Here is a 25,643-nt window from a genome sequence, read left to right on the forward strand (position 1 = left end):
GGAAAAGACTAGGGCATAAGCCGGAAAAGCCTCACAGTCCAGTGTCTGGAGAGAGTCATCCAGACGGGGATGGAACACTCTGTCATCTTCGCTGTCCTGACGCCCCGGTCGCGAGCCACGTATGAGGCGACAACCAAGGACTGCTATAGCGAAGGCCACGAAGAAGCTTATAGCCATTACAATAACATAAAAATAGTATACAGATATTATAAATTAACACTTAACTTGAGTCCAGGGGTCCAACTCGAACAGGATGCAACAGTGTTCCCGACAATTATTCACCAAATCAAACGTCATATAAAACCGTTATGGTCTACTTAACCTAGCTGGCATCTTACGTCATGGAAATTGCTAGAAAATGTCCAAATATTGCACCATCGTTCGTAAGACCTGATGAAACATTGCATCACCAACTTTCAACACCTGTTTGAATTGCGTGACAATGTCTTTCATTATTGCGTCACAGTTACTGTGTACGTGAGTTTGAGATATCGCAAATTATTCTAGTCATTCGTAAAATGGTTGCTTGAAAGTTGGAGGCATGTTTAACTGTTTGCATAGTGCTTGCCAGCTGGACAAAAATTCCGTCTTTCATCTAAGTAATCTGTTCTGTAGTGACAATGTTTTAGTGGTGTATCGCGTTGCACCTCCATTTTCGACAGCCAGGTGGCTAATTTTACAGAAATACAATTTTGAATAAACGTTTCAAAGGAGTGTTTCTTTTTCGGTCATTACATACAGACGAACGGATCCGGGAATCTTACGTTACACTTTTCTCACGAAGAGATTATGGTTTACCGCTGTGACCAAACAGTGATGACAATTGTCGCGGTCGTTGTGGAAGCATCCGGTGAAGAGAAGCCTACAGTACTTCACAGGAAGTAATCCAATATAATCCAATGTAAGTTTCACGCCAATCCAAAACCACGTCGGGGTGACCATTTTATGTAGCGGACAGTATAAAATTTATTTATCCGCCCATACCAGCTGTGGAAGCTTAAGCTACAGCGACATTCCGAGCGCAGTGATCGCAGGGAATGATCGAGAACAACGTCTAGACTTCTTAGTTATAAGTATGCTTTTATTGTAGAAAGAAACTTCAAATGACTATATAACTGAGGAGGTTGCAACCATCTTGATGATAATCGAACACAATTCAAATCACCACAACCAAACCGGGCCATGGCTTAGATCCCAGCAAAAAGAACTTGATTACAAATTAGAACATACTAGAAATTATATCACAACTGGTCTTCCAATCGCACTCAAATAACATCCCTTCTGCACCAAAACTTATACGGTTACTCGACCAAGCATGGTCTTCCAAAAGTACCAAAAATTACACTATTAGGCCTACTGTCTGGTGAATTGAAGGCCAGAACGCGATATACATAGTCGCTGAGGAATCAAGCATCTGTAGGCTAAAACGTTGAAGAGACGAAAAACTACGCATATGTGATTGAAACTGCCAGTTGCAAGAATGCTTTTACCTTATTGGCATGCGATTTTTTGAGAAGCATGCAAATTCTTAATCACGCTTCAAAATCCCAAAGCACAACTGCAAAATTACTTGAATTACTGGGTAACGTTACATTATATGCAAAAAACGACAATTTCACGACGGTAACAAACGTTGAAAAGACCTAAGATGAAACGAAGGGAGCTGCACAATGCATTGTGCGCAGGTAAAGGTGCATTTATGCAATTTATGTTTCCCATATGCAGGTATATCAAACGAGCTAAATGTTTCAGTTAGCATTACAAACACATTTAGTCAAAACACTTCATTTAATTCAATTTAGTTTTCATTGTTGGAATGCAAAAGAAACAACATTGTTAAAATGAAATGCAATAACAAAACCAACAACCAAAAAAAGAGGTGGTAAAACGTTAATGGTTTAAGACGTGCCTGTACAAGATCGTTTATGGTGCATGTGTCGATGAAGATAATTAGGCACGACCACCAAACCTGATAGCCTAGTATTATCGTTTCCTCGTTCTTAAAACAACTGGAGTGTCAACTGTTGAAACAATGCGGGAACCATTAAATATAACAGCTCTTACAAAAACAAACTACTGTACGTACAGTACACATAGGCTATATATTGAAGTTAAGAAATAAATGGATTTATTCAAGGTCTATTTACAGATTTTGTACAGAAATAAAGTGTTTACAGCAACGACAATGAGTAGCCTACAAATTGCAGAGGATAAATAAACAACATAGCAGCTTCATTAAATAGCTTAATAGCAATAAATCACTACAAGAAGTTGTTTGCACAGGTAGGAGCATGTTTTCATAATGTTTCACCTGTTTCCATAATAAACTTTATAAAAATTGTAAAAATAACAGCATATTTCGCAATTTCATTGAAGGTTGACATGACTTCCAACGTTAAGACATTTATTCCACGTTATGATGCATAAACGAAATGTGCTTTATGTTGCAAAATAACTATGTTTACATAAAGCAACTTAATTGCTGCTCTCAGGGTGTACGCTTAAGCAACGCACGATAAGGATTGCTCTTCATTCAGCGCACCTAGTGGATAGAAAAATTGCCTTACAACAAAACTTTAACAATCGGAAACTTCACTCTGTCAATCTCGATAACCAGCCATGCGTCAAAAGAATCTACAAGCATGCGAAACTACCAGGAATAACGAATCAAAGGGTTTGTCAGTCTGCGGAAAACAATTCATAACCAACCAACCAAGTTACCCCATAGGTAGCCCACACACGAAGTATTCCAAATATTTTTATGCGTGACGTTTTTCTCAGAATTGGGAATTTTTGGAAAGGTTTGCAAGTAGAATCACAATAAGCCATAAAACAATTGTAGGCTACTGCACGTGAGAAGGAACATTTTGCTATAAAACAATACATAGCTACAAGCCAGACCAATAATGAGGAAACAAATAAGTTAATTCATTCAGAGCAACATTTCAAATCTCCAAAATAAACTTATCCATGAAATTTAAATAAGCTAGAAAAAAGGTTTAACTTATATATTTCTTATATCACGCAACTTTGAAAGGAATGATATTTATTTCGAAAAGTACCTACTAGGCTATATAGATGATACTGACTACATACAAATTCTTCGTTATACAAGAGGACCTTGATCCTAACTTAAAAGAAGTTAACTTGACAATTGAAACAAAACCAAATCTGAATTCTTCGTTCTTGCTTCACAACCGCCTGATCTGTCATCACAACATCTTGTTTTTTTTTTGTCTCAATTTGGCATAGCCGATAACGATCAAAACATATCATTTTAAAAGTTAGACATTAATTCTGCTGCTGACAAAATTTGTAAACACAAAATTGACAGCTCATTTTTTACTGTTTCTAATGAACCACCATCGTGATCTAAATTGAAAAGAGCATCAGAAACGCCAGGGAATCCCCCACCACTGTAACTATTGTGTAAACTCGGGGCAAACACAACATGGCGATAGTCATGTCTTCCTGGAAGACCGTTGAAGTCAATAAAACCTCTTTCGAGGTAAAATAGTTTATCATTGATTCTCCTTATTTCCGTATCACTCGATGAACTATTCAAGGCCATTGCAGCTTTTAATAATTTCACAGCAGAAGCTTCAAAAACACTGATAGTTCTGTTCAGTTCCTTGAGTGTAATGTTTTGCTCAGCGAGGTGGCTACCATGTTCATTCTGCAAACTTTCAGCCATAAATTTAAGCTTTGTAGCATAATCAACTGGATTTAACTTGAGCGTGATGGAAGAACTCAGTTGAAGCAGACTTTCAGCTGTTATTGCTCCAATGGCTAATGACAAGTTGAAATCAGGATCCAAAAAAGTATCAAAGTATTCAAAAGTGTCATGAAGAGAATGATACACAGGAAGAGAAGAAAGATTTTTATTGTCATACGTGTATCGAAAATCCATTGAACTAACACCAACTTTTTGTACAAAGTAAGTGTAATCACTTCCAGACCCAATATTACGCACAAAAGGTTGATTGGGCATAGCATGATCTGGAAATACTTTCATCCAAGTGTCATACACGGTAGGACGGCCTTGTTTTACTTCTTTATACATTGGATTGGGAATTGACTTGGTTACATTGAAAATTAGCTGCTGTAAACTCGGAGTCGCAAAAGCACGGAAAGTAGCATTTCCTTCAACTGCAATATCTATATTAATGTATACGACTGCTTGCAACAATAAACGCTTTTCCATTTGTTCCAACCATTCAGTAGACCCAAGTAAACCATATTCTTCTGCAGCCCAACTACAGAACACAATTGTTCTTCTTGGACGCCACTCTTTATCTTTCATCACATTTGATATTGCTCTGGAAACTTCCAAAAGAACAGCAGTTCCACTTGAAGGATCAGCTCCTCCAAACGTCCATGCATCTCTGTGGTTACCGAAGAGGACATATCGATCTGGTTCCAACCATCCTCGGATGAAACCAATTACATTATTAATGGTCTTTCGTTTCATGTAGTTGGCAACGTGAAGCACTGCTTTGCAGTGTTGATGAGATGGTTTGAATGAACCACCAAATCTATACGTCAGGTTCAGCCCTCCCTGCCATTCAGGAGGAGCTTCTTCACCTCCAAGAATTGATAAATAACGAAAAGCATCTTGATAACTAATGGGCTGGACTGGGATTTTAAGTAAATTTGTCTTATCCAAGGGCAATCTGTAAGTGAGGTTTAATGCTGGGTAATCCTGGGTGAGGGGATCACCATTTACTGCAAATGTACCTCGTTGAATTCCATCTGGGGGTAGCCACCAAGATTCGGGATAGCCACTTGGTTTGCTTTCCAAATCCCAACTATGTTTAGAAGTTCCTGCATAATTAAACGGATCTGTAAACATAACTAATCCTGAACAGTTGTATTGTTGAGCATGTTTGGCTTTATCTCCTCGAAATACTTTGCCATATCTTGCAATGCAAATTCCTCCACTGACATTGATTTTAGATTTTATTAAGTATTCAAAGTCTTCAATTCTTCCATAGTTCACATAATACAAATTCCCTTCAACATGACCTGCAGGTGAATAGGCATTGAATGCAGAGATCACATTCGGATTATTTTCATGTTCTGTCGATGGCTTTTCAGCTGAATTGAATTTATCTGAGATGGTTATATTTTCATAAATTATTCCAACATAATTTTTATCAGTTGAGTTTGGAAAGGAAAGCAAAACATCGTAAGGATAAACTTTGACTTCATCGAGATAACTTTCCCATCTTTGCCTAATGAAATCAAGCAAATGATGCTCGTCCTGTTCAGAACCTGCCAGATGTGGTTTGCTTGTGAGTCTTCTCAAGTTATTCTCAATGTTTTCCCGACTTAGTTCTGCCATGACAGCGTCGCGTATTTCAATATTGTAACTCCATTTTTTATTTTGTGTTGAATCAGTATTTGCAATTTTGCTTTGGCAAGGCTCCAATTTTGTTGCAAATGTTATTGCTATAGTTAAGTACCAACAAAAAGCATGCTTTGTAAGTTTGTAAGATGGTTTGTGTAGAAAGTAGTTTTCATTATAGACTTTGCTCCCATCAAATCTTCCGTTGCCTGTTGTTCCTTTTGATGATCCTTTATTGTAATCATGCATTTCTACCAATACAGAGTATTATACACCGATTAATGGTTTATAAAAGATTAATAGTTTTCTTAAATCTGAAAAGCAAAACAAATAAGTTTCAACCTATCCACTTTCAACCAGAGGTAGTTTGCGGAATTACATATAGGCTAAAGTATTTCCTTGGTGTTGAAACACATTTTCTATGCATAAATTGGAAAAAAAAATTTAGCTGTTCTACTTTCCTTTGTTCTTGTTCAGTTTTTTTTTGTTTGTTTCTGCACTTTTCAAGATATATCATATTTATTTACTACTTTGTAATAACCTCTGCAACCTGTTTCATTCTTTACTGTAAATCATCTGAAAATCCTTATTCAAATAGAATTCAAAGTAGATTTAAATGATTTTTCAAGTTATAAATATCTTACAAAACAAGTTCTTGTTGAGTTTTTGCTGTCTGGTAGGCTTAACATTTACAGTACATCAACACTTTTTATTCCGCATTTTTCAAACCAAGTTTTTGCTGTCTGATAACATTTACATGTAAACTTTTCAAGGTTTCAATATTTTGCAAACCAAGTTCAGTGATACCGGACTGGGGGATTTTCGACTAAATAGCAAAAATGACGTCACCTGCCAACAAAAGTCTCGTCTGCTTTGAGGCTATTTTTTTACTGATTTTTGAGTTAGAAGACGGAGAAACGAAGGCAAAGCGTGGAATGCACTGCACAAGCAATGTTGAATAATAACTGTTTAACAGAAGTCAGTTTTATGAGTGTGACAGCTTAAAATCATCTTTATGAAAACTATAAATGGCTCGCCAATCATAGATTTAAGTCAGAAGCTGTTAGGCCAACTGTCAGTTTTACCATGCTTTAACTTATTAGCTACTGAAAGTGAATTATTCTTCAAAAGTTTATCATTGGTGTTATTTTAACTGTTGTAAAGCTGCAAGACATTAATGATTGCTGTTTTCCACAATTTTGGTGATGTTGCATAAACAGTTATATCAGATTGGCTACTATGTCTTATTTCCAGTAGTATAGGCCTATACATCACTGTTGCAGATGATAATTTGAATAAAAGTTGCGATGATAGTGAATGCATGTTCTGTAGGCTACCAGGATGCAAACGAATATAAATCTTCTTAGGAATATACTGGAAAATTGATTTTGAAGTTTCCTAAAAATGAAACTTTAAAGCAAAGAATATAGGCTATTTGAATAAGCTGAAGATGCTATTACTATAGCGAAGTCGATTCTTAATAAATTGCACTAGGAGGTTAGATTGTTTTGCAAATGCCACCATTTGATGACTGAAAAATAAAAGTAGGCTACCAAGCAAAAATAAGTTTGAGAAATTCCTCGTGAAGTTTGGACAGTTAATGTTATTGTGAAAGTGATTTTCATGCAAATGACATGCAATTAGTTTCTAGTGACAAATAAGGTGACATGAAACACTTCAATCTGAGCAGAGACGATTATTGCCAAGTGCTTTTTCTATCATATTTTTAACTTTACCCAAATAGATAGCCTACTGGCCAAAATCTTTTACTGTTTGGATTACGTTAAAAGCACTGTTTCTTTTTCAACGGAAAAAAATCAAAAAAAATCATTGAAAAACAAACTCTTGAGCTACTTTTGGTTCTTTAATATCAAAGTTAACAATTTGTTTGCTTACTGGTTGGCGTCTTCAAAGTTGTCAAAACCCAGCAGACTGCAGATTGTATTTCACTTCATTAAATATCTTGAAGATTATAATGCTGCTGCACCGAAACTGTTTTCATCTGTTATGGTAACGTGTGATTTGCGAATCTTAGATTATTTTTCTTGTGGTTTGGTTCCTTCAAAATAATATGATCATCTGTGATGGCCTTCTATATTGGTGTTCTCCCAGCTATCTCCGAATTGACAAACATAGGCCTACTTGCTTTTTTAAAATTGTCAAAGTATCATTTTTGAAAAGTTATGTATCAAAGTGAAAATATCTAAAAGATTTCATCAATAAACAATCCAAATTACCTGTGAACAGTTGAAATTGCTTCAGTTTTCCAAGTAGGCTATGACCGTCATTACTCTGTGAAAAGATTGACAACAACATTCTTTTTGCAGTTTACGAGCAACTCCTTGTAAGTTACAAGAAATTTCACACTTTTTTCCCTTTGCTATCTATCAGTAGGCTACATTGCACATACTTTGGTGGAGAGGTTGATTTGCAAGAACAAACGTGTAACTTAATCGATGAAGTTTATATGCACAAAGAATCGAATAACCCACTCTAAGAGAGTGTTCATTGGCCTTACAGAAGATAATTAATGCTTCTGTTGGGGTAGCCTATTATCTTGTAGCCTGTTGTTGTGTTCATACAACAAAATAAATAAAGCTACGATAAGCTTTCTCAGTTCAAAAACTGTAATTAGAATGACCAGGATTTGTTTCACTTGCATTCAATCAGACGGTAGGATGATGCTGAGCTTGCTTGCCGTAATATCCTCGTTGTTCAGCTGCAGTACGGTGGGTCTCGTCGGTACTTTTCGACAGAGGAGCTGCCTCATCTGAGAAGGGCGTTGCCTTATCCACCCTGCGGTGAATCCAGGCCAGGTTTGCTCGGGTGTGACAAGCTTCGCTTCGCATACCTCTTTTCTGTTTTGAAGATATGATAGTCTAACGACGTGAGAGACCACGTAAAGGAGAAGGTAGCTACTTGTTCTTCCCCCCAGCCACTGGCTTAACCGCCTGAGAACTGGCGTCGGCCGCTTTCGTTCGAACATGCACAAGTGGGGCCTGGCTTCTTAATCAGAATGCGAGTGTGGTGCCACTGAACAGACCCCAGACTATGTCATCCACCACTGCCTAACCCACCGGCCTCCACAGTCCACACGGTGCGCATGGTCTGAGGGTCCTGGACGACGAGACTGCTGAGTGGCTGATGATTTCCTGCCTTCCAATCTAGCCTGGAAAGATCTGCTCATACGCCGACGATGATGATAAGACGGTACGATACGGCAGGCAGCTTAGCATGCAGAATTGCAGATATCCAATTCAACCACAAACCATCGCCGAATCAAAAGATACGCTGTTCATTATGTCATTAAGGTTTTGTTTCTAAGAACAAAGGAAAAACGCAACTTCCCACCACTGCTACTGTTCTTTTTTCTTCTGTAACCTAATTCCCAAAAAAATTCAAAGTAATAATCAAGTCTCTGGCTGAATGCTGGAAGGGTCACAATTGGACGGTAGCCACCTAAAACATGTTCTGATTCACATATCACGGACAACATAACTGGTTGAATTAGATATCTGTAGCCTTTGTTAAAGTGCCTAGCCTACCATACGATAAAGGATAAAGCAATATGCGGATGAATATCAATCCTACTCGTGCAGGCGAGCAGGGTTTCTAACTGGGTTTCGTAAACACTTAACAGTACGACTTCGGTCATCAAAGAATGGATTGGTTCAAATCGACCTTTCTGAACGAAAATGAATTTGATCTCTTAAACAGAGGAGAGCTGTTACAATAGGTTCGAAGCCAGTGCCAAATTTAGAACGTTTGGTACCAACTATTAGGCCTACTCATTTTTTTAATTTTTTGTTTTTTAACAAACAATTTTTTGACTATAATTGCTGTTACAAAAAAAAATATGTAGGCTATTCATAAACTACTCACTAGGTGTATCTGCCCAAAGCAGAAAGCATGGCGTTGCCACGTTTGTCAATGAGAGCTTGAACTGGATGCTTGCAAACTCCTCCGTCAATGAGGAAATAGAATGGGTTTGTGTGAGCATTGTAAATTGCAACATCATGAATAAATACAAGCCACCATCTTCACGCCTGAATCCGTCATCTATACCCGCATTCCCCTCACACAGTAGGCCCTATCTACGCTAGTGACTTTAACTGCCAGCACACCGACTGGGGTTACAAGCACATCAACAACGACAGAGAATGCCTGACTGCTTGGGCTGCAAACAACAACCTCGCCCTCCTTTACTATCCAAAAGACCTAACCAGTTTATGGTCCGGACGCTGGGAAACGGGCACAAACCCTGACCTGGCCTTTGCAAGCATGGACACAGACCGCTCTCTTCCTGACAGACATGTGCTGGAGAAGTTCCCACGTTCTCAACTCCAGAGATGTAGGCTACGTATACACCGCATACTTGCGATGTCGATTTTTTGTTTACGCTAACGCTTGCGGCCACATTTTTTGGAGAGTTTGCGCTTGAGGCTACGCCGTAAAGTTTTCGCAGTTTTTTTAGCGCATTGCGTCAACGCATACTTTTTAATGTATTTTTTTTTTTCGCTACAACACGCCAATACCTTCCAGCGCTGCAGTTGAAAGAATGTTTTCAATGGGCAAAGACATATTGGAACCAAAACACAGCAAAATGTCAGATGAACACTTTCAGATGCTTGTGTTTCTTCGTGGAAATTCAAAATAAAACTTGTTTGTTTCAAGTGGTTTATACCGTGTGAATGTTTGGCACCTAGCAAACAAAATGTGTTTACGCTAGTGTATGCGCTGACGCCACCAACTTTTTTATACAAGTTAGCCTACGTTGACGCATACGGCGTATGGTTTTTCGAACGTTTGCGTTTACACTGACGGCGTCAATATTTTTTGTATGCGCGTACATCACTGCTCAACTCCAACCTTCGCTTATCACTGCCCCTATAAGCTTTGTCTCTCTCATATCAAATGCCCAGTGAAGCGATGGAACTTCAGAAAAGCCAATTGGAATTGCCACAGCCTCATAACCAACCAAACCGCGGAGGAACTACCATCACCTTCTACCGTCATCGTGGATGCCTATAAAGACTTCTGCCGTGCCATTAAATCCGCAGCAAAAAAGTTATTCCTCGTGGCCGCCGCACGAACTATCGTAGCCTACAGGTCGTGCTGGGATTTAGAGTGCGAAAATTTATACCGCTCCTACCTACGTATTTTCGGCTATAGCGATGGAAAGACACTGTCAAAACTATCGACTTGACACACTAGACTAGGGAACCGGAGTTGGCACCCTGCGCTAGTTCACGCTCCAGAAGAATACTGTGCACCTGTCTGGAGTCGCAGTGTTCACTACCATCAAATTGACATTGCCATAAACGACGCTTTGCGCATTGTGACTGGATATCTGAGACTTAGGCCTACACCATCGGACAATCTCCCTGTCCTTGCAGGCATCCAACCAGTGCTGTATTCGAGGGTATACGCAGTATACCCTCTGCTTTTTCGAGCAACTATAGTAGGTATCTATACCCTCTGGTTTTGCAAAGAGAGTGCCTACGCTATCCTTACCGATTCTTGACAATTAACTTGGCTTAAATTAACTTGACTTAAATTAACTTGCAATTAAATTAACTTGGCTTGACAACTAGCCTACTATACAAAGCTCTAAAATGATGCCAATTACCGCGAATCAATTCATTCAGAGCATTGTTAGCAGAATGCAAATGAGACTTTACGCTAATGCCGACACTGACAATGGTCAGCTACTGGTTGATATTGCTATCTCGCAGTGTGAAAAAATGCACGGATATCTATAACTACGGATTGGAAACTCTGTGGAACTGAAACAACTTTTATACAACAGTAGGGTTACTATTCTTTATGAACCGCTGTCATAAAGGTTTACTTCGTTTACATAAATTGAACTCAAAAAGCAGCAAGTAGTAAACAGACAGGTAGTAAACAGACAGGTAGTAAACAGACAGGTAGTAAACAGACAGGTAGTAAACAGACAGGGAAAAGTGTAATAAATAATCAATTCACCTTCAGGTTCACCTTCAAGCAGGTTGGACAATCTTTAAAAACTCATAGGGCAATATTCCTTTAGCACTGCAGATTTCCTCTAGTGCTTTGATGAAAGCCAAGTCATTTGAGGGAGCTTTGGAAGCAAACATGCATGTTAGCCACGCTTTGGCATAGTAAACGCTGTAGAATGTTGTCAAACTCCGGAGTCTATGTCATGGGCAAAATATGGCTTAAGCATTGCTAACTTCATAACGTAGAGAACTTTAGACATTCATCTTGCATGATGGTACCGTAAGCAGACGGTGCCCGCAGCTTAAATAGCATATATTTTTGTGGAAGAATACCACCAAGATACACGTAGCAAAGTTGGGCCATTTCTAAATAATCATGCCTTAACACTGTATCATTTTCCAACCAACTTTTCAAAAATTGTTTAGCTTCTTCAATGTGGCGGAATAAAGTGCGTGAAAGTTTCTTCTTATCCAAGAGTTCGAGATTTTGTGTATCTGTATTAATATCATTCCAAGCAGAACCCAGCTTTTTAAAAAGTGGTTCATAAGGTGATGTGGTCTTCTTCTTATCTCCAGTTGTATACAATTTTTCGAGGACGGATTCACTTGCTGCACCACAAAGCAACTCGTAAACATGATCCCGGCAGCTAATTCCAACAGTGCATGGGATAAGGAAGTTTCCAAGCGTTTTACAATGCCAAATTTTACACCAGTATTAACTGCGGTAGTGTCAAATAACTTACGCATGCGATTATTTTGTTTAGTTCTATGCCCTTTTCTATTAGCAGATTAAGAATTTTGGAGTGCTCTTCAGCTGCAGATCCATTTTTCACAGGTATTATTCCGAGTAATATCTCGTCTCCCTCAGAAGTGGTTGGTAGCTCGGCCACTCGCTCCTCCTTGTCAGCACAGTGAGTGAGAGCTGTGAATATTTTCCCGTCCCAGTGAAGTGTCAAAAAATCAGTAGCTGCAGCAAGTTCATTAGCTAAGAGATTTCTTTCTGCTTCAGTAGAAAATTTTATCTGCTTTCAGCGTAGGCCTACAGTATTTACAGAGAGAATTTTGTTATTAAGACTATTTTCTGCAGTCGCGGCACCTACCATTTCAAACATTTGCCTGTTCGACAAAGAATATTTGGCTGCCAGGCTGCAAACTTGGGGTGTAAGAACTTTCTTTTTCTTGGTTTCCGTTGTCTTGCTTGTTTTTGCCGACAAATCCCCCACATAGGTTTGATCCAGATCTTCTCCACTTTCTTCTGTAGAAGTACTGGATTGCAACAAATCTTGCGGAAGTGGTATATCTAAAGCATCTTTAAGTTTACGTTTTATACCTTAATCTTGTCTCGTTTTCTTTCTTTTCATTTTTATTTGCTCTTGAATATCTAAAGAACCCAAAGTGGCTTTTCGATTTTTACCCCGAATTGCTTTAAGATAATTCCAGTCCTCCATTTTCTTAGGGTTGGTAGACGTTCTCAAATCGTCTTCTACGTTTTTCTTAACAACCCATAGCGTCTTGCAGATCATCTAAAAATTTCTTTCTGTTTCTCTTTCTTTTCCTTCTCTGTGTTTGCATTTTTTCAAATTTTTATACCGGTCTGTCAACTTCTTGACCATGTAAGTTATAGCATCTGTGGTTTTAAGACCGATTCCTGTTTTCTTCCACCATTGTTTAATATCTTCGACAACTAGAATTATTGCTTCTCGTTTCGGGGAAGTACCTTTCGATTCTTCTTGCTTAATTGTGTGATAACCAAGGAAGTGAAGCAACACTTCCTTCCCACATGGAGGATACTTTCCAATAAATCCAAGTTTATGGACACCAGCGTTGAGATTTAGCAAAGGTGATTCGTCAATTAGCCATAGTTTTTTTTTTGAATACATTTTATTTGATTAATTGCAGAAAGGCAATTTTAAATAGTATGACGTCATAGTGACGTCATTAAATATTAGTTTGGCCAAGTTTAATACATGATCGCTTAGCCTTGCTAATTACCTTTCCATTGATACCTTGAATGTGTCGCTAGCTTCAGTGTGTCACCAGTTACTAAAGTAAATATAAAACTACAGCGCCACCATGTGGTTAAAATTTTCAATATTCAAACATCTTCTCCACATGAATATCTCACAAGGTACTTGAGCCATATTCATCAAATTTGTTTAATATGCTGCGCATCCAGTTGCTTCATACGCGTATCAGATATGAGGAAGATTGGTGGTAATTTAGAAGGACTTATTGGCGTTTTATGTCGTTTTTTTGCAAAATTTGACAAAACTGGAACACTTTGGGGCGTTTGCGGGACCCTTAAAAGTTTTTTAATCAAAAAATTGTTTTTGCCATCGCTAATCATATAGAAAATGGCAACTTTTTCCAATTTATTGGAACGAAATTCCAAAGTCGTTTTTTTTGGCCCACCCTACTGAACACTTTTCATTTACTTTTTATTCGGTTTGCACTACACACAATGTTCAAGAACAACAGTAGGCGATATTTGGATTCGTTGCATTCATTTATTCTTCGATTCATTTAATTTTTTCTACTAAATTAAATATACTTTCATACATCAAGTAAGTTTTAATGAGAGGGTACATTTTATATTATTATTGTAAAATCTAGTTTTATATATTGTTAGTTGATACAAACAGTATTTTATTCTGTTGATCTTTTTGTAGTCGTAGTAATATGATGACCCTACTTATGTATAGCACTGAATACAGTTTCCAATCCCGTAGTTATAGCCTAGATATCCCTGAGAGGACCCTTTTCACTCGCAAAAAATAATAGCCTATATGTTTTGAGTTTACAAAATTGTGAACCACATATAGGCTATAGCCAAAACAGTTCTATGCATCGTAAAAACCAACAGCGAAATATTACCGGGAAAAGCAATGCATACAATTGCATTCCTCTAAATCTAACGTGTTCGGACGTTGATAGGCCTACTTTGTAAAATCAAAAGCTTTTTTCTGATGGTGTGGGCTGCTGGTGAAAACATCAGCAAGAAAAACGGAAAACACTGAAATCTTAAAATCATTGTCAGCTTTCAATCTCCAGAGCATAGAAAACCGGAAAAGCTGTTGACGTAAGAAAGTGAGAAAAAACGAACAGAACAGTGTTCCTTTATTTTCAAGAAGCTGAAAAAAGCCTTGTTAGTGCATTGATTCAAGGTAAAAGTTTTTCTTATGCAATTAAATGACAATTTTCACAACCCCAGATAAATGTCCTATATTTTGCCAAACGATGACAATGATGCGACTTATGAGTTATAAGCACCTAAACTTGATGCTGAATTAGCACCACCTGGGAAATCGGTTGAAATAAAAACCTAGGGAAATTAGGGTTAAGCAGTAGGCTGCTAAGACCTTGGTGAATCGTCTACTTTTAGATGGAACAGAATAATATCGAAAAATAGTTTCACTGCTATGTTGATGTCCAAAAATGTAAATAGCAAAGCTGATATCGGTTTAGTTTTAAGGATCTTTCAAATAACAATTCTCAAAATCATATCTCGCCCAAAGGGCACCACTGTGCGGATGTAAAATCCAAGACAACTCGCTCCACAAGGTGTCCTCACCATTGTGGGTTATAATCAAACAACGATGACGCTTTTCAGCATTGTATTCCAAGCAAGTCTTACAAAATATCGAGCAGACACGCAAACCCAGCAAATATCACATGGTTTAACTTTATTGAAATAGACAATCTCAAATAATGTGGGTACTCAGTGTGTTTATGACAAACCGAAAGAAAACAACTTCACACGGCAATATTAGAATAGAATCGCTTTGCAAATCGCATCTCAGAAAAAAAGCAGCCAATAACAAACTCGATTCTCGAAATATCATTCATAACCAATATACACTGAAGCGACTTATAAGCCCATCGATGACGTAGTATCCACATGATTTAGTTACTCACATTGACCGGTTTAGAATGAACTTCTTCCAAGCAGTAGCTATACAAAATGCACACTGCACAGTCATTTGAAAAAGATCAACACAAACACTGGACAAGCAACATACTGTAAGTTCCGCATGTGGTCAAGTTGCTTGTCGGCAGTGAAAGTGAAGATGATAATGTACAGAGATTTTCAACGTTAAAATTGTCAAGTGAATAACAAAATACTATGTTGCATAAGCGCGAATAAAAATAATTTGGTCAGAAGATGCACGATCTTCTATATCTGCTGCGCATTTCCTGCTACAAACTGTAGAGGAAATGTGCCAACATATCGCTGCTAGCAGTTGTTGCTAAAACACAAAAGCTATAGATACTTGAAAGAGTTTATGTAGCCTACTCACTATTACATTGCTGCAATGCGACTGAGAAGCTACGAGTTGGTGTGATGTGGTCAGTGGGGTCCACAATATTAACCGATGATGAATGAAGCTCAAATAAAGTCAAATTGCGAAAAAATTTGCTCATGACAGAATATGTTGAACTAACACTAATATGTAGTGGGAGATTTGAACAAGTTCTACGCAGAAAAATCCGTCCCTTTTACATCGATTTAACGTATACGAATGAATTACGAACGTCTATACATTGTAACCTTGTGAATACCTTGTTACATCGATTCAATGTCTGTTGACAAATGTTGCAAGGTGGGTCAGTATTGCACGTATGCTGCAACACTCCAATGTTGCCACTGATATAAACTGGGGACACAAAAACATTATTTTTGTGATCACATTGCCCAAACAGACTGAAAAATAGTTTATTGAATGTAAACATGTTAAATGATTACGTAATAACGTAACATTTCAACAACATTATGGGATATCCAACAGAATTACAGTGATACATTTAAATTAGTTGATTGAGAAACTTACAAAAGTATTCGGCTACAGATAAGTGATACAGGTAGTGAAGTTTCAAATGAAACATTTTTAAGTTTCACTGTTACGAAACAAATCCCACTCAGTTTTATATTTGTGTCGCAAAAAGCAAAAGTAGAATCCACAATGTTCACGAACTATACACAAACATTTGCAATGCAAGGAGCAATAACTTGAACAGAACAAACAAGGCACCTGGTAATGGTGAACATACCAGATCACTGCAGTGCCAGACGATGGAGATGTTGAGTGCCAGGAAAGCGAGTTTTAAAAGACAGTACACAGTAGTAGTAAAGGCACATAGATAGAAGCGGAAAGTTAGCCCGTGTTAACATTACAAGATGCACAGTAGGGTGGAGTGAAAATAACTTTTTCGCGAAATTCAAAAACATAGCTCCCTAAAAAGTTGCTTTTGTTCATGAAAAACACATTTGTGAAAAAAAAAAATAAAAAAAATAATGTCTTGATGAATCTCAATCCACAAATCAAAGATGGCCGCCAACTTTGTTTGAAAATACAGTAAATTCACCATAACTTTGCCAATACTAGCCCAATTTTCATCATATTTTAACAAGCTTTCCTCATTCATGTCATAAAACACTACAAATACATATGATGACAGCGTGAGCAAATTATGACGTCACCAAATCCAACATGGCCGCCAAATTATGATTTTTTGCATTTTTTTCATTTCTATTATTTCTTCTTTCATTTTTTTATAGATATATAGTCTACGTTCTCTACGTATGACTATGATTGCGTATTGCAGACTTGTTCAAAAGTGTTCATCTTATACCAGAAATAGTTACAGTCGTGTCCATATTAATTGACTCAAGCCATGTTTTTCAGTTAGCCTATATTGCAATGTGTCGTAGAATTTCTGAAAAATCAAAGAAATACCAGGCAAATGATTATTGGTAGTATTGATAAAGCAGAAACACAAAAGCTAGAAAAAAGAAACAAAAGAAGAACATTGTTAAAGCATTGTGAAATGACCACAAGAAGTTGTGCAACTTAGTCGTCTGCATCATCTCAGGTTTATCACAGTGACAGTAACAGTGACACAGAATGTCCTAACAATAGTGGTACATACAGTATATAGATGCTTCCTGTCCAAAGAAGAGAAAGGTCTTTCCCAAATCTTTGCAAACAATGGCAACCATTTGTGACAGATATGGAGTCTCAGATAGGGCAGCAGAAGCCATAGCGAGTTCTGTTCATGCTGATGTTCAAGGCGGCAACTCCTTCGTGATCGACAGAAGCAAAGTTCGCTGGAAAGGATGAAGAAACGCGCAGCTTTGTCAGGTGAGGCCAGCACAAAGATTACAGGTTTATATTTTGATAAAAGATAAGACAATGTTGCAAAAGAGATTGATGGCAAATTTCATCGTAAAATAATATCAGAGGAACACATGACAATTATAGCAGAACCAGGATCATTTTACTTCGGGCATGTTTTTGCAAGTAACGGGACAGGGGCTGAAATAACTTCAAAATTGTTAGATTATTTAGAAAAAAGGGGGTAGATACAAATGAACTCAGTGTAATTGGTAGCCTACTGATTGAACAGGCGTCAATACTGGTGTAAAGAAGGGTGTCATTCGATTAATTGAAGAGTCACTAGGTAAACCATAATGGTGTATCTGCCTGTTGCATGCCAATGAGATTCTTCTCAGGTATCTTTTTCAAAAGATAAATGGTACAATTACTGGCCCCCATGGATTTGCTGGACCAATCGGCAAAGCCGTTCATACCTGTGACCGTCAACCACTGGTAAATTTTGACAAAATACCTTGTGATTTAGAGCACATACTGCAACCCAAAGACTTAAGCACCGATCAGAAGTATCTGTTTGAAATCTATCTGGCTATTAGCAAAGGTTGTTGCTCCTTTGACCTTTCACTCAAATGCCCTGGTACAATTAATCAAGCAAGATGGCTGACTTTAACAAATCGCATATTGCGGTTGCATATTTCAACAGAAGCACCGTCCATACAATTGAAGACTGTTGTCACCTTTATTTTGAAAGTGTATGCACCGATGTGGTAATGTAATGATGAGGAATGTTTGTCCCAAGTCTTGACTGTTGACAAGGTACCAGTCAGAGCAAAACCTGTCCCGGATATTGAAGCAATTGAGGAGCTTAGCCACCTGAAAGGGATAAGATTTCCCGAATTGGAAGACAAGTCGGTTGGCCTTCTAATCGGTGCCGATGCGCCATTTTTACTGTCTGTGTTAGATAGTCGCTACGGCAAAAGAGGCTCTCCTGCTGCTATGAAGACTCCACTTGGCTGGGTGTTGTATGGCCCATCCATTTGTAAAGCATCGGGCGCATTAGAGAAAACGTGTGACTATTCTTGCATGTTCTTGTCGGCTTCTCGTGATGATGAGATCTTGTTGCCGCCTCATGAACACGTTTACCCTGGAAAGTTGGACTGTCCTAACTCTAGAGAGGATAGAGTGTCTTTGGATATGATGGAAACTTCTGTTGAGTTAATTGATGGACATTTCCAACTTCCTTTACTGTGGAGAAATAAAGATATTCAGTTACCAAACAATCGCTCCATGGCAGAAGGCAGGTTGAAGACATTGAAAAAACGTTTGATAAATGATGACACTTATCATAAGAAATACGTTTCTGTGATGCAAGGTTACGTCGAGCGAGGCTATGCGGAAAGAGTTCCTGAACACGAAATATTGAACGATTTGTCTTGGTACCTTCCCCACCATGGCGTTGTTAATCCTAAAAAGCCTGAAAAATTGCGAATCGTTTTCGATTGCGCAGCAAAGTACAGAGGAGATTCGCTTAATCAAAACCTTATGCAGGGACCTGACTTAATCAATAGCTTGGTTGGTGTGCTGAATAGATTCAGAAAGGAGCCCATAGCCATTACTGCTGATATTGAAGCGATGTTCCATCAGGTCAAGGTCAAGCCTGATGACAGAGACGCACTTCGTTTTCTATGGTGGCCTGACGGTGATGTCGCGAAGCCTGCTGTCCCGTATAGGATGACTGTGCATTTATTTGGTGCAACGTCATCGCCTAGTTGTTGCTCGTTTTGTCTGAAGCATGCCGCGCATCTGTTTGGCAATGAGTTTTCTGCAAAAACTTCAGAGGTTGTGAACAATAATTTCTATGTTGATGACTGTCTGTTGTCAGTGGCAACCGTAGATGAGGCTAAGTGTTTAATAAAGGAACTCCGATCGATTGTAAGCATGGCCGGTTTCAATTTGACCAAGTGGCTGTCTAACAATGAAGACGTGCTTGATGAGGTTCCCAACGACCAACATTCTCAGTTTCACAAAGGTTTAGCTATGGATAGTTGCGCTAACGAGCGTGTTCTTGGGGTCCACTGGGACGTTCGAAGAGACGAGTTTTTAGTGAAAGTGGAAATTCCTGAGAAACCATATACGAGGAGGGGGATTTTGTCTATGTCTCACTCCTTGTTTGATCCACTTGGATTTGTAGCCCCGGTGTCGCTTGAAGCCAAACTGATCTTGAGAAATTTGAATGAATACGACTGGGATGAGCCGATTGCTGAAGAGCATGCTAACCGCTGGAGGGCGTGGCTCGCCAGTCTTCCCTTGTTAGAGAACATGCGTGTAGAAAGATGTCTGAAACCCCCCGGCGATAGAGTCATCACAAAATATAAGCTGCACCATTTTGCTGATGCTTCTAGTGTAGCATATGGTGCCGTATCATATCTTCGGATGGTCGATCAAAACTCAAACGCGTACTGTACGTTTTTAATGTCCAAGTGTCATCTCTCTCCTTCCAATGCCACTACAATTCCAAGATTGGAACTGCTTGCCGCAGTTGCTGCTGTGAGGTTGGATGTATTACTTCGGGAGGAGCTGAGGTTGAAAGATTGCGAATCAGTGTTCTGGTCTGATTCTACCGCGGTGTTACAGAGTATTTACAACAGCCGCAAGAGATTTCCTGTATTCGTAGCAAACCGACTGGCGGAAATTGAGCGACACAGTGAGATTGCGAACTGGAGGTATGTGCCTACAAAGCTCAACCCGGCAGACGATGTGTCTCGTGGTATGTCTGCTGGTGCACTTGTCGAATCTTCTCGGTGGTTGAAAGGTCCACAATTCCTGGTCGAGTCTCCTGAACATTGGCCGTATCAGCTGGAGAAACTATCTGAACTGTCGGATGAATTTCCTATGTTTGAAAGACGAGTTGTTCCTACCAGTCAGGTCTTTTCATGTTTCAATGCAGAAACGTCTACCGACCGTTTGATTAGTAGTTTTTCATCGCTATATCGATTGAAAAAGGCAACTGCCTGGTGGCTGAGATACTTTGAGTTTCTTAAGTCGAAAAGTTCAAGGCCTTCTGGAAAGGTAAATGCATCTCCGCGGCTATCTGTAGATGAGTTGAAGGTAGCCGAAAAACGTTTGCTACAACATGAGCAAAGGAAATGTTTCCCAGCACTGTTTCGACTTTTGTCCAAAGGTAAAGATGCATCGAAACAAAATTGTCCTAATGCTATGCTTAAGTTGAACCCTTTTTTGCACGAAGAAACCCTTAGAGTTCGCGGACGTCTGTCTGAGGCACCAGTAGACTTCAATTTGAGGCATCCAGTCATTTTGCCTCATAATTCATGGCTAACTAAACTGGTAATTCAACATTTTCACGTGACTGCTGGTCATTCCAGTATAAACCATACTTTCACAGCGCTACGGACTGCATACTGGGTGGAGAAAGGTAGCTCTGCCATTCGAGGAGTGATAAAGGACTGTACAGTATGCAGGAAACAGAATGCGACACCTGGTGAGCAACTGATGGCTGATTTACCAACGTGTCGTATGCAAACAAATCAACCCCCCTTTTTTGCCACGGGTGTTGATTACTTCGGTCCTATCAATGTGAAACAGGGTAGGAGTTTAGTTAAGAGATATGGATGTATCTTTACCTGCCTAACAACAAGAGCAGTTCATTTGGAAATTGCACATTCCTTGACTATTGATTCCTTCATAAACGCCTTGAGACGATTCATCGCCAGAAGAGGCGAGGTAGCTCACATTTATTCGGACAATGGAACGAATTTTGTTGGAGCGGAAAAGGTTATAAGAAGTGCTATGCGCACCTGGAATCAGCAAAAGATTGAAAACTTCCTTCTTCAAAAGGAAATAGACTGGCATTTCAATCCCCCTTCAGCCAGTCACCACGGAGGAGCGTGGGAAAGGTTGATACGCTCAGTACGAAAAATCCTGTTGTCTTTGTCTCCACACAGTACATATACGGACGAGAATTTGAGCACACTGTTTGTGGAAGTAGAAGCAATTGTAAACTCTCGGCCCTTGACTCCAATTACCTTTGTAGAAAAAAACGATAAACCGTTATCACCAAACGATTTGCTAATGGTAAAACCAAGTAACAATTTGCCCTTGACTGAGACCACGGAAAGGGATGTAAACTGGTCTAATCGTTGGAGACAGGTACAATACCTCGCTGACGTCTTTTGGAAAAGATGGATCAAGGAGTATTTGCCAACAATTGCCCATCGTCAGAAGTGGAAAAAGTTAAGACAAAATTTGGTGCAAAATGACATCGTCTTGATCAGGCGCGGATCTAGGAGTTTTTTTCGGGGGGGGCCAGAAAATTTGAAAATCAATAAAAAAGAAAAAAAAAGATAAAACACATATAAACAATGATACTACGTCATATAGCCTAGATATGATATAAAATAGACATTAAAACAGCCATTTTCATCAATTGTGAATGTTTAAAAAATAAAATTTTGCTTCAATAAAAATCGGTAAGCATGCAAAGTAAACTTGAAGTGTGGTTTAAAACCCTGCATGCAGTGTCCATGACCAATTGGATATATTTTATGTTTGCAAGTGTATACGGAGATTGATTGAAATTATAATGAAGACTAAACACTATAAATCAGCTTTCCAGTGGCGTAGCCAGAAATTTTGAAATTTTTTTTTTTTTGACGTCTTAGGCGAAGTCCACCGGCGTGTTCGCCTGAGACGACACCCAGCAGCGGAGGGTCTGGGGGCTTCCCCCAGAAATTTTTGAAAATTTACTTTGAATTTGGTGCATTCTGAGAGCATTTTCAACAAAAATGTGGGTATGAATATTCCTATAAAATGGTGCTGTCCGGTAGAATAGCAAAAGGATATGATCATGTTTTCTTCGGCATTTTTCGGAAATAAAGCTAAGTCTTCATGTTTTCTTGTTGCTAATTCTTGGCTGAGATATTTGAATGTTTGGTATTGGCAAAAGTCGCTCTTTTAATGCAGTTTCGTTTAAAGTTAAGTAAACTTTGTTTTAGTGACATAAAGAGACTGAAAGCATCATTCTCAATATCGTGACGTTACACGCGTGCCAAAGGGGGGTTGAAACCCCCAAACCCACCCCCGCTGGCTACGCCATTCAAGGTTTCAAATTCGTTCAACTGAGGCCATTTGGTTCAGCGTTGGTTTCATCTCCCACAAATGTTGCTATTAAAATGTATTAGAAGTTGTATGAAAGAAAATAACGGAGTCTGATCGATGGATAATTTCAACCATAATAACAAAAAAACTATTCCCCCCCCGGGATAAGTTAAGTCCGCTGTGGGACTAACATCAGCTGTTTAGAAGCATATCAAACCATTTGATGCGGAAACATACAATTTCAACAATTCCTCACAAAATTTCGGGGGGGGCCCGGGCCCCCTGGGCCCCCCCCATAAATCCGCGCCTGGTCTTGATAGTTGATCAATCTGTTCCGAGGTCGCAATGGCTGTTAGGGCGTGTAATAGAGACATATCCAGACAAAAATGAAGTGGTTCGGTCGGTTTTGGTTAAAACAAAAAACAACGAAATTAAACGTCCCATCACCAAATTGTGTTTAATCATACCTGCTGACGAACAACTTAGAGGCGCGCCACCCATGTGGTTGTGTAGAAATGAAGAAAATGATTGTTAAAATATTTTGCTTGTAAAATATGTTGTTTAGATGTAGTAGCATATTTTGGGTGGAGTGTAGAATATTTTATATCTTTTTGTTTGTGCCGTAAGTTGTGTACGACGCCATCACGCTGGTCAGTTAAATGAAGCGTAAATTGGATTGCTAAAGGTTTTCGCTTCGGCGACGAAGAGACGATGACCTCATTTTATTGGTATCTCTGGGCAGTCGAGTATAGCGAAGAAGATTGGCAGATGGACAACACCAACGAAAGCGTCGTTTCTATGATGTAAATTCTTTCACTGACCGAGTTTTATGTACAGTATTTGATTTGTTGAGTATGGTTGCAATGTCAGAGCTAGAGGTAGGCCTAGTAGTCATAATGCAGAGAAAAGAAATAGTTGAAATGTAGTTACCGTATGTTATTTGTTTTACTTCACAGCAAAACTTTGTATTAGACCTTTGCAGTGGTATTGTTTTGTTTGTTGCTGTATATTGGAATCATCCGCTTAATTGCGTCACTTTGGATTATCTGCACCGTGGACACAAAATAGTTTGGTAAATAACATTGTGAATTTATTATAGTACCGTACCATAGATCCATAATTGTCAAACTAACTAAACCAAAATTATTAGCGTTCTGTCTATTTAGTATTCTGTGCCAATAGCCTATTCATATGTGTTTCGTTCTTTAATAGAAAACCGCTAAAACTCCGAACAATTGGTCTGCTGTTGGACAGTGAGGAGAAAGACGCGCGTTGACACAAGTGGAGGTTGCAGATATTGTCGGACGCAGCTAGGTGTATCCTGACTTTACTGAAATAAGGAGAACGCTTAGCCAAGCCGAGCTGTACACGGCTTGTAAAATATTACGTACAGTAACCTAATTCCCAAAAAAATTCAAAGTAATAATCAAGTCTCTGGCTGAATGCTGGAAGGGTCACAATTGGACGGTAGCCACCTAAAACATGTTCTGATTCACATATCACGGACAACATAACTGGTTGAATTAGATATCTGTAGCCTTTGTTAAAGTGCCTAGCCTACCATACGATAAAGGATAAAGCAATATGCGGATGAATATCAATCCTACTCGTGCAGGCGAGCAGGGTTTCTAACTGGGTTTCGTAAACACTTAACAGTACGACTTCGGTCATCAAAGAATGGATTGGTTCAAATCGACCTTTCTGAACGAAAATCAATTTGATCTCTTAAACAGAGGAGAGCTTTTACAATAGGTTCGAAGCCAGTGCCAAATTTAGAACGTTTGGTACCAACTATTAGGCCTACTCATTTTTTTAATTTTTTGTTTTTTAACAAACAATTTTTTGACTATAATTGCTGTTACAAAAAAAAATATGTAGGCTATTCATAAACTACTCACTAGGTGTATCTGCCCAAAGCAGAAAGCATGGCGTTGCCACGTTTGTCAATGAGAGCTTGAACTGGATGCTTGCAAACTCCTCCGTCAATGAGGAAATAGAATGGGTTTGTGTGAGCATTGTAAATTGCAACATCATGAATAAATACAAGCCACCATCTTCACGCCTGAATCCGTCATCTATACCCGCATTCCCCTCACACAGTAGGCCCTATCTACGCTAGTGACTTTAACTGCCAGCACACCGACTGGGGTTACAAGCACATCAACAACGACAGAGAATGCCTGACTGCTTGGGCTGCAAACAACAACCTCGCCCTCCTTTACTATCCAAAAGACCTAACCAGTTTATGGTCCGGACGCTGGGAAACGGGCACAAACCCTGACCTGGCCTTTGCAAGCATGGACACAGACCGCTCTCTTCCTGACAGACATGTGCTGGAGAAGTTCCCACGTTCTCAACTCCAGAGATGTAGGCTACGTATACACCGCATACTTGCGATGTCGATTTTTTGTTTACGCTAACGCTTGCGGCCACATTTTTTGGAGAGTTTGCGCTTGAGGCTACGCCGTAAAGTTTTCGCAGTTTTTTTAGCGCATTGCGTCAACGCATACTTTTTAATGTATTTTTTTTTTTCGCTACAACACGCCAATACCTTCCAGCGCTGCAGTTGAAAGAATGTTTTCAATGGGCAAAGACATATTGGAACCAAAACACAGCAAAATGTCAGATGAACACTTTCAGATGCTTGTGTTTCTTCGTGGAAATTCAAAATAAAACTTGTTTGTTTCAAGTGGTTTATACCGTGTGAATGTTTGGCACCTAGCAAACAAAATGTGTTTACGCTAGTGTATGCGCTGACGCCACCAACTTTTTTATACAAGTTAGCCTACGTTGACGCATACGGCGTATGGTTTTTCGAACGTTTGCGTTTACACTGACGGCGTCAATATTTTTTGTATGCGCGTACATCACTGCTCAACTCCAACCTTCGCTTATCACTGCCCCTATAAGCTTTGTCTCTCTCATATCAAATGCCCAGTGAAGCGATGGAACTTCAGAAAAGCCAATTGGAATTGCCACAGCCTCATAACCAACCAAACCGCGGAGGAACTACCATCACCTTCTACCGTCATCGTGGATGCCTATAAAGACTTCTGCCGTGCCATTAAATCCGCAGCAAAAAAGTTA

The 25,643-nt window shown here is 39.1% G+C and overlaps 1 protein-coding gene and 1 pseudogene across 1 annotated transcript; one reads left to right on the top strand and one right to left on the bottom strand.

The window, feature by feature from the left end:
- Positions 1-3,277: 3,277 nt before the first annotated feature.
- On the bottom strand, positions 3,278-5,596 carry LOC145770161 (N-acetylated-alpha-linked acidic dipeptidase 2 pseudogene; annotated as a pseudogene).
- An 11,719-nt stretch (positions 5,597-17,315) lies between these two features.
- On the top strand, positions 17,316-23,363 carry LOC145770162 (uncharacterized). Its single transcript, XM_082581748.1, has 4 exons — positions 17,316-17,429; positions 17,856-18,042; positions 18,241-21,675; positions 23,242-23,363. Exons 1-4 carry the CDS (start codon positions 17,316-17,318, stop codon positions 23,361-23,363), a joined length of 3,858 nt encoding a protein of 1,285 aa, XP_082437874.1.
- The last annotated feature ends 2,280 nt before the right edge of the window (positions 23,364-25,643 follow it).

Source organism: Aplidium turbinatum, chromosome 5, assembly GCF_918807975.1.
Source record: "Aplidium turbinatum chromosome 5, kaAplTurb1.1, whole genome shotgun sequence".
Lineage (NCBI taxonomy): Eukaryota > Metazoa > Chordata > Ascidiacea > Aplousobranchia > Polyclinidae > Aplidium > Aplidium turbinatum.

Excerpts from the sequence above, each read along its gene's own strand:
- LOC145770162 (XM_082581748.1), top strand. The coding sequence starts at position 17,316 with ATGGCAACCATTTGTGACAGATATGGAGTCTCAGATAGGGCAGCAGAA. Across the intron at positions 17,430-17,855 it reads TCGTGATCGACAGAAGCAAA|ATAAATGGTACAATTACTGG; the intron begins GTTCGCTGGAAA and ends CTTTTTCAAAAG. Across the intron at positions 18,043-18,240 it reads CTATCTGGCTATTAGCAAAG|TCTTGACTGTTGACAAGGTA; the intron begins GTTGTTGCTCCT and ends GTTTGTCCCAAG.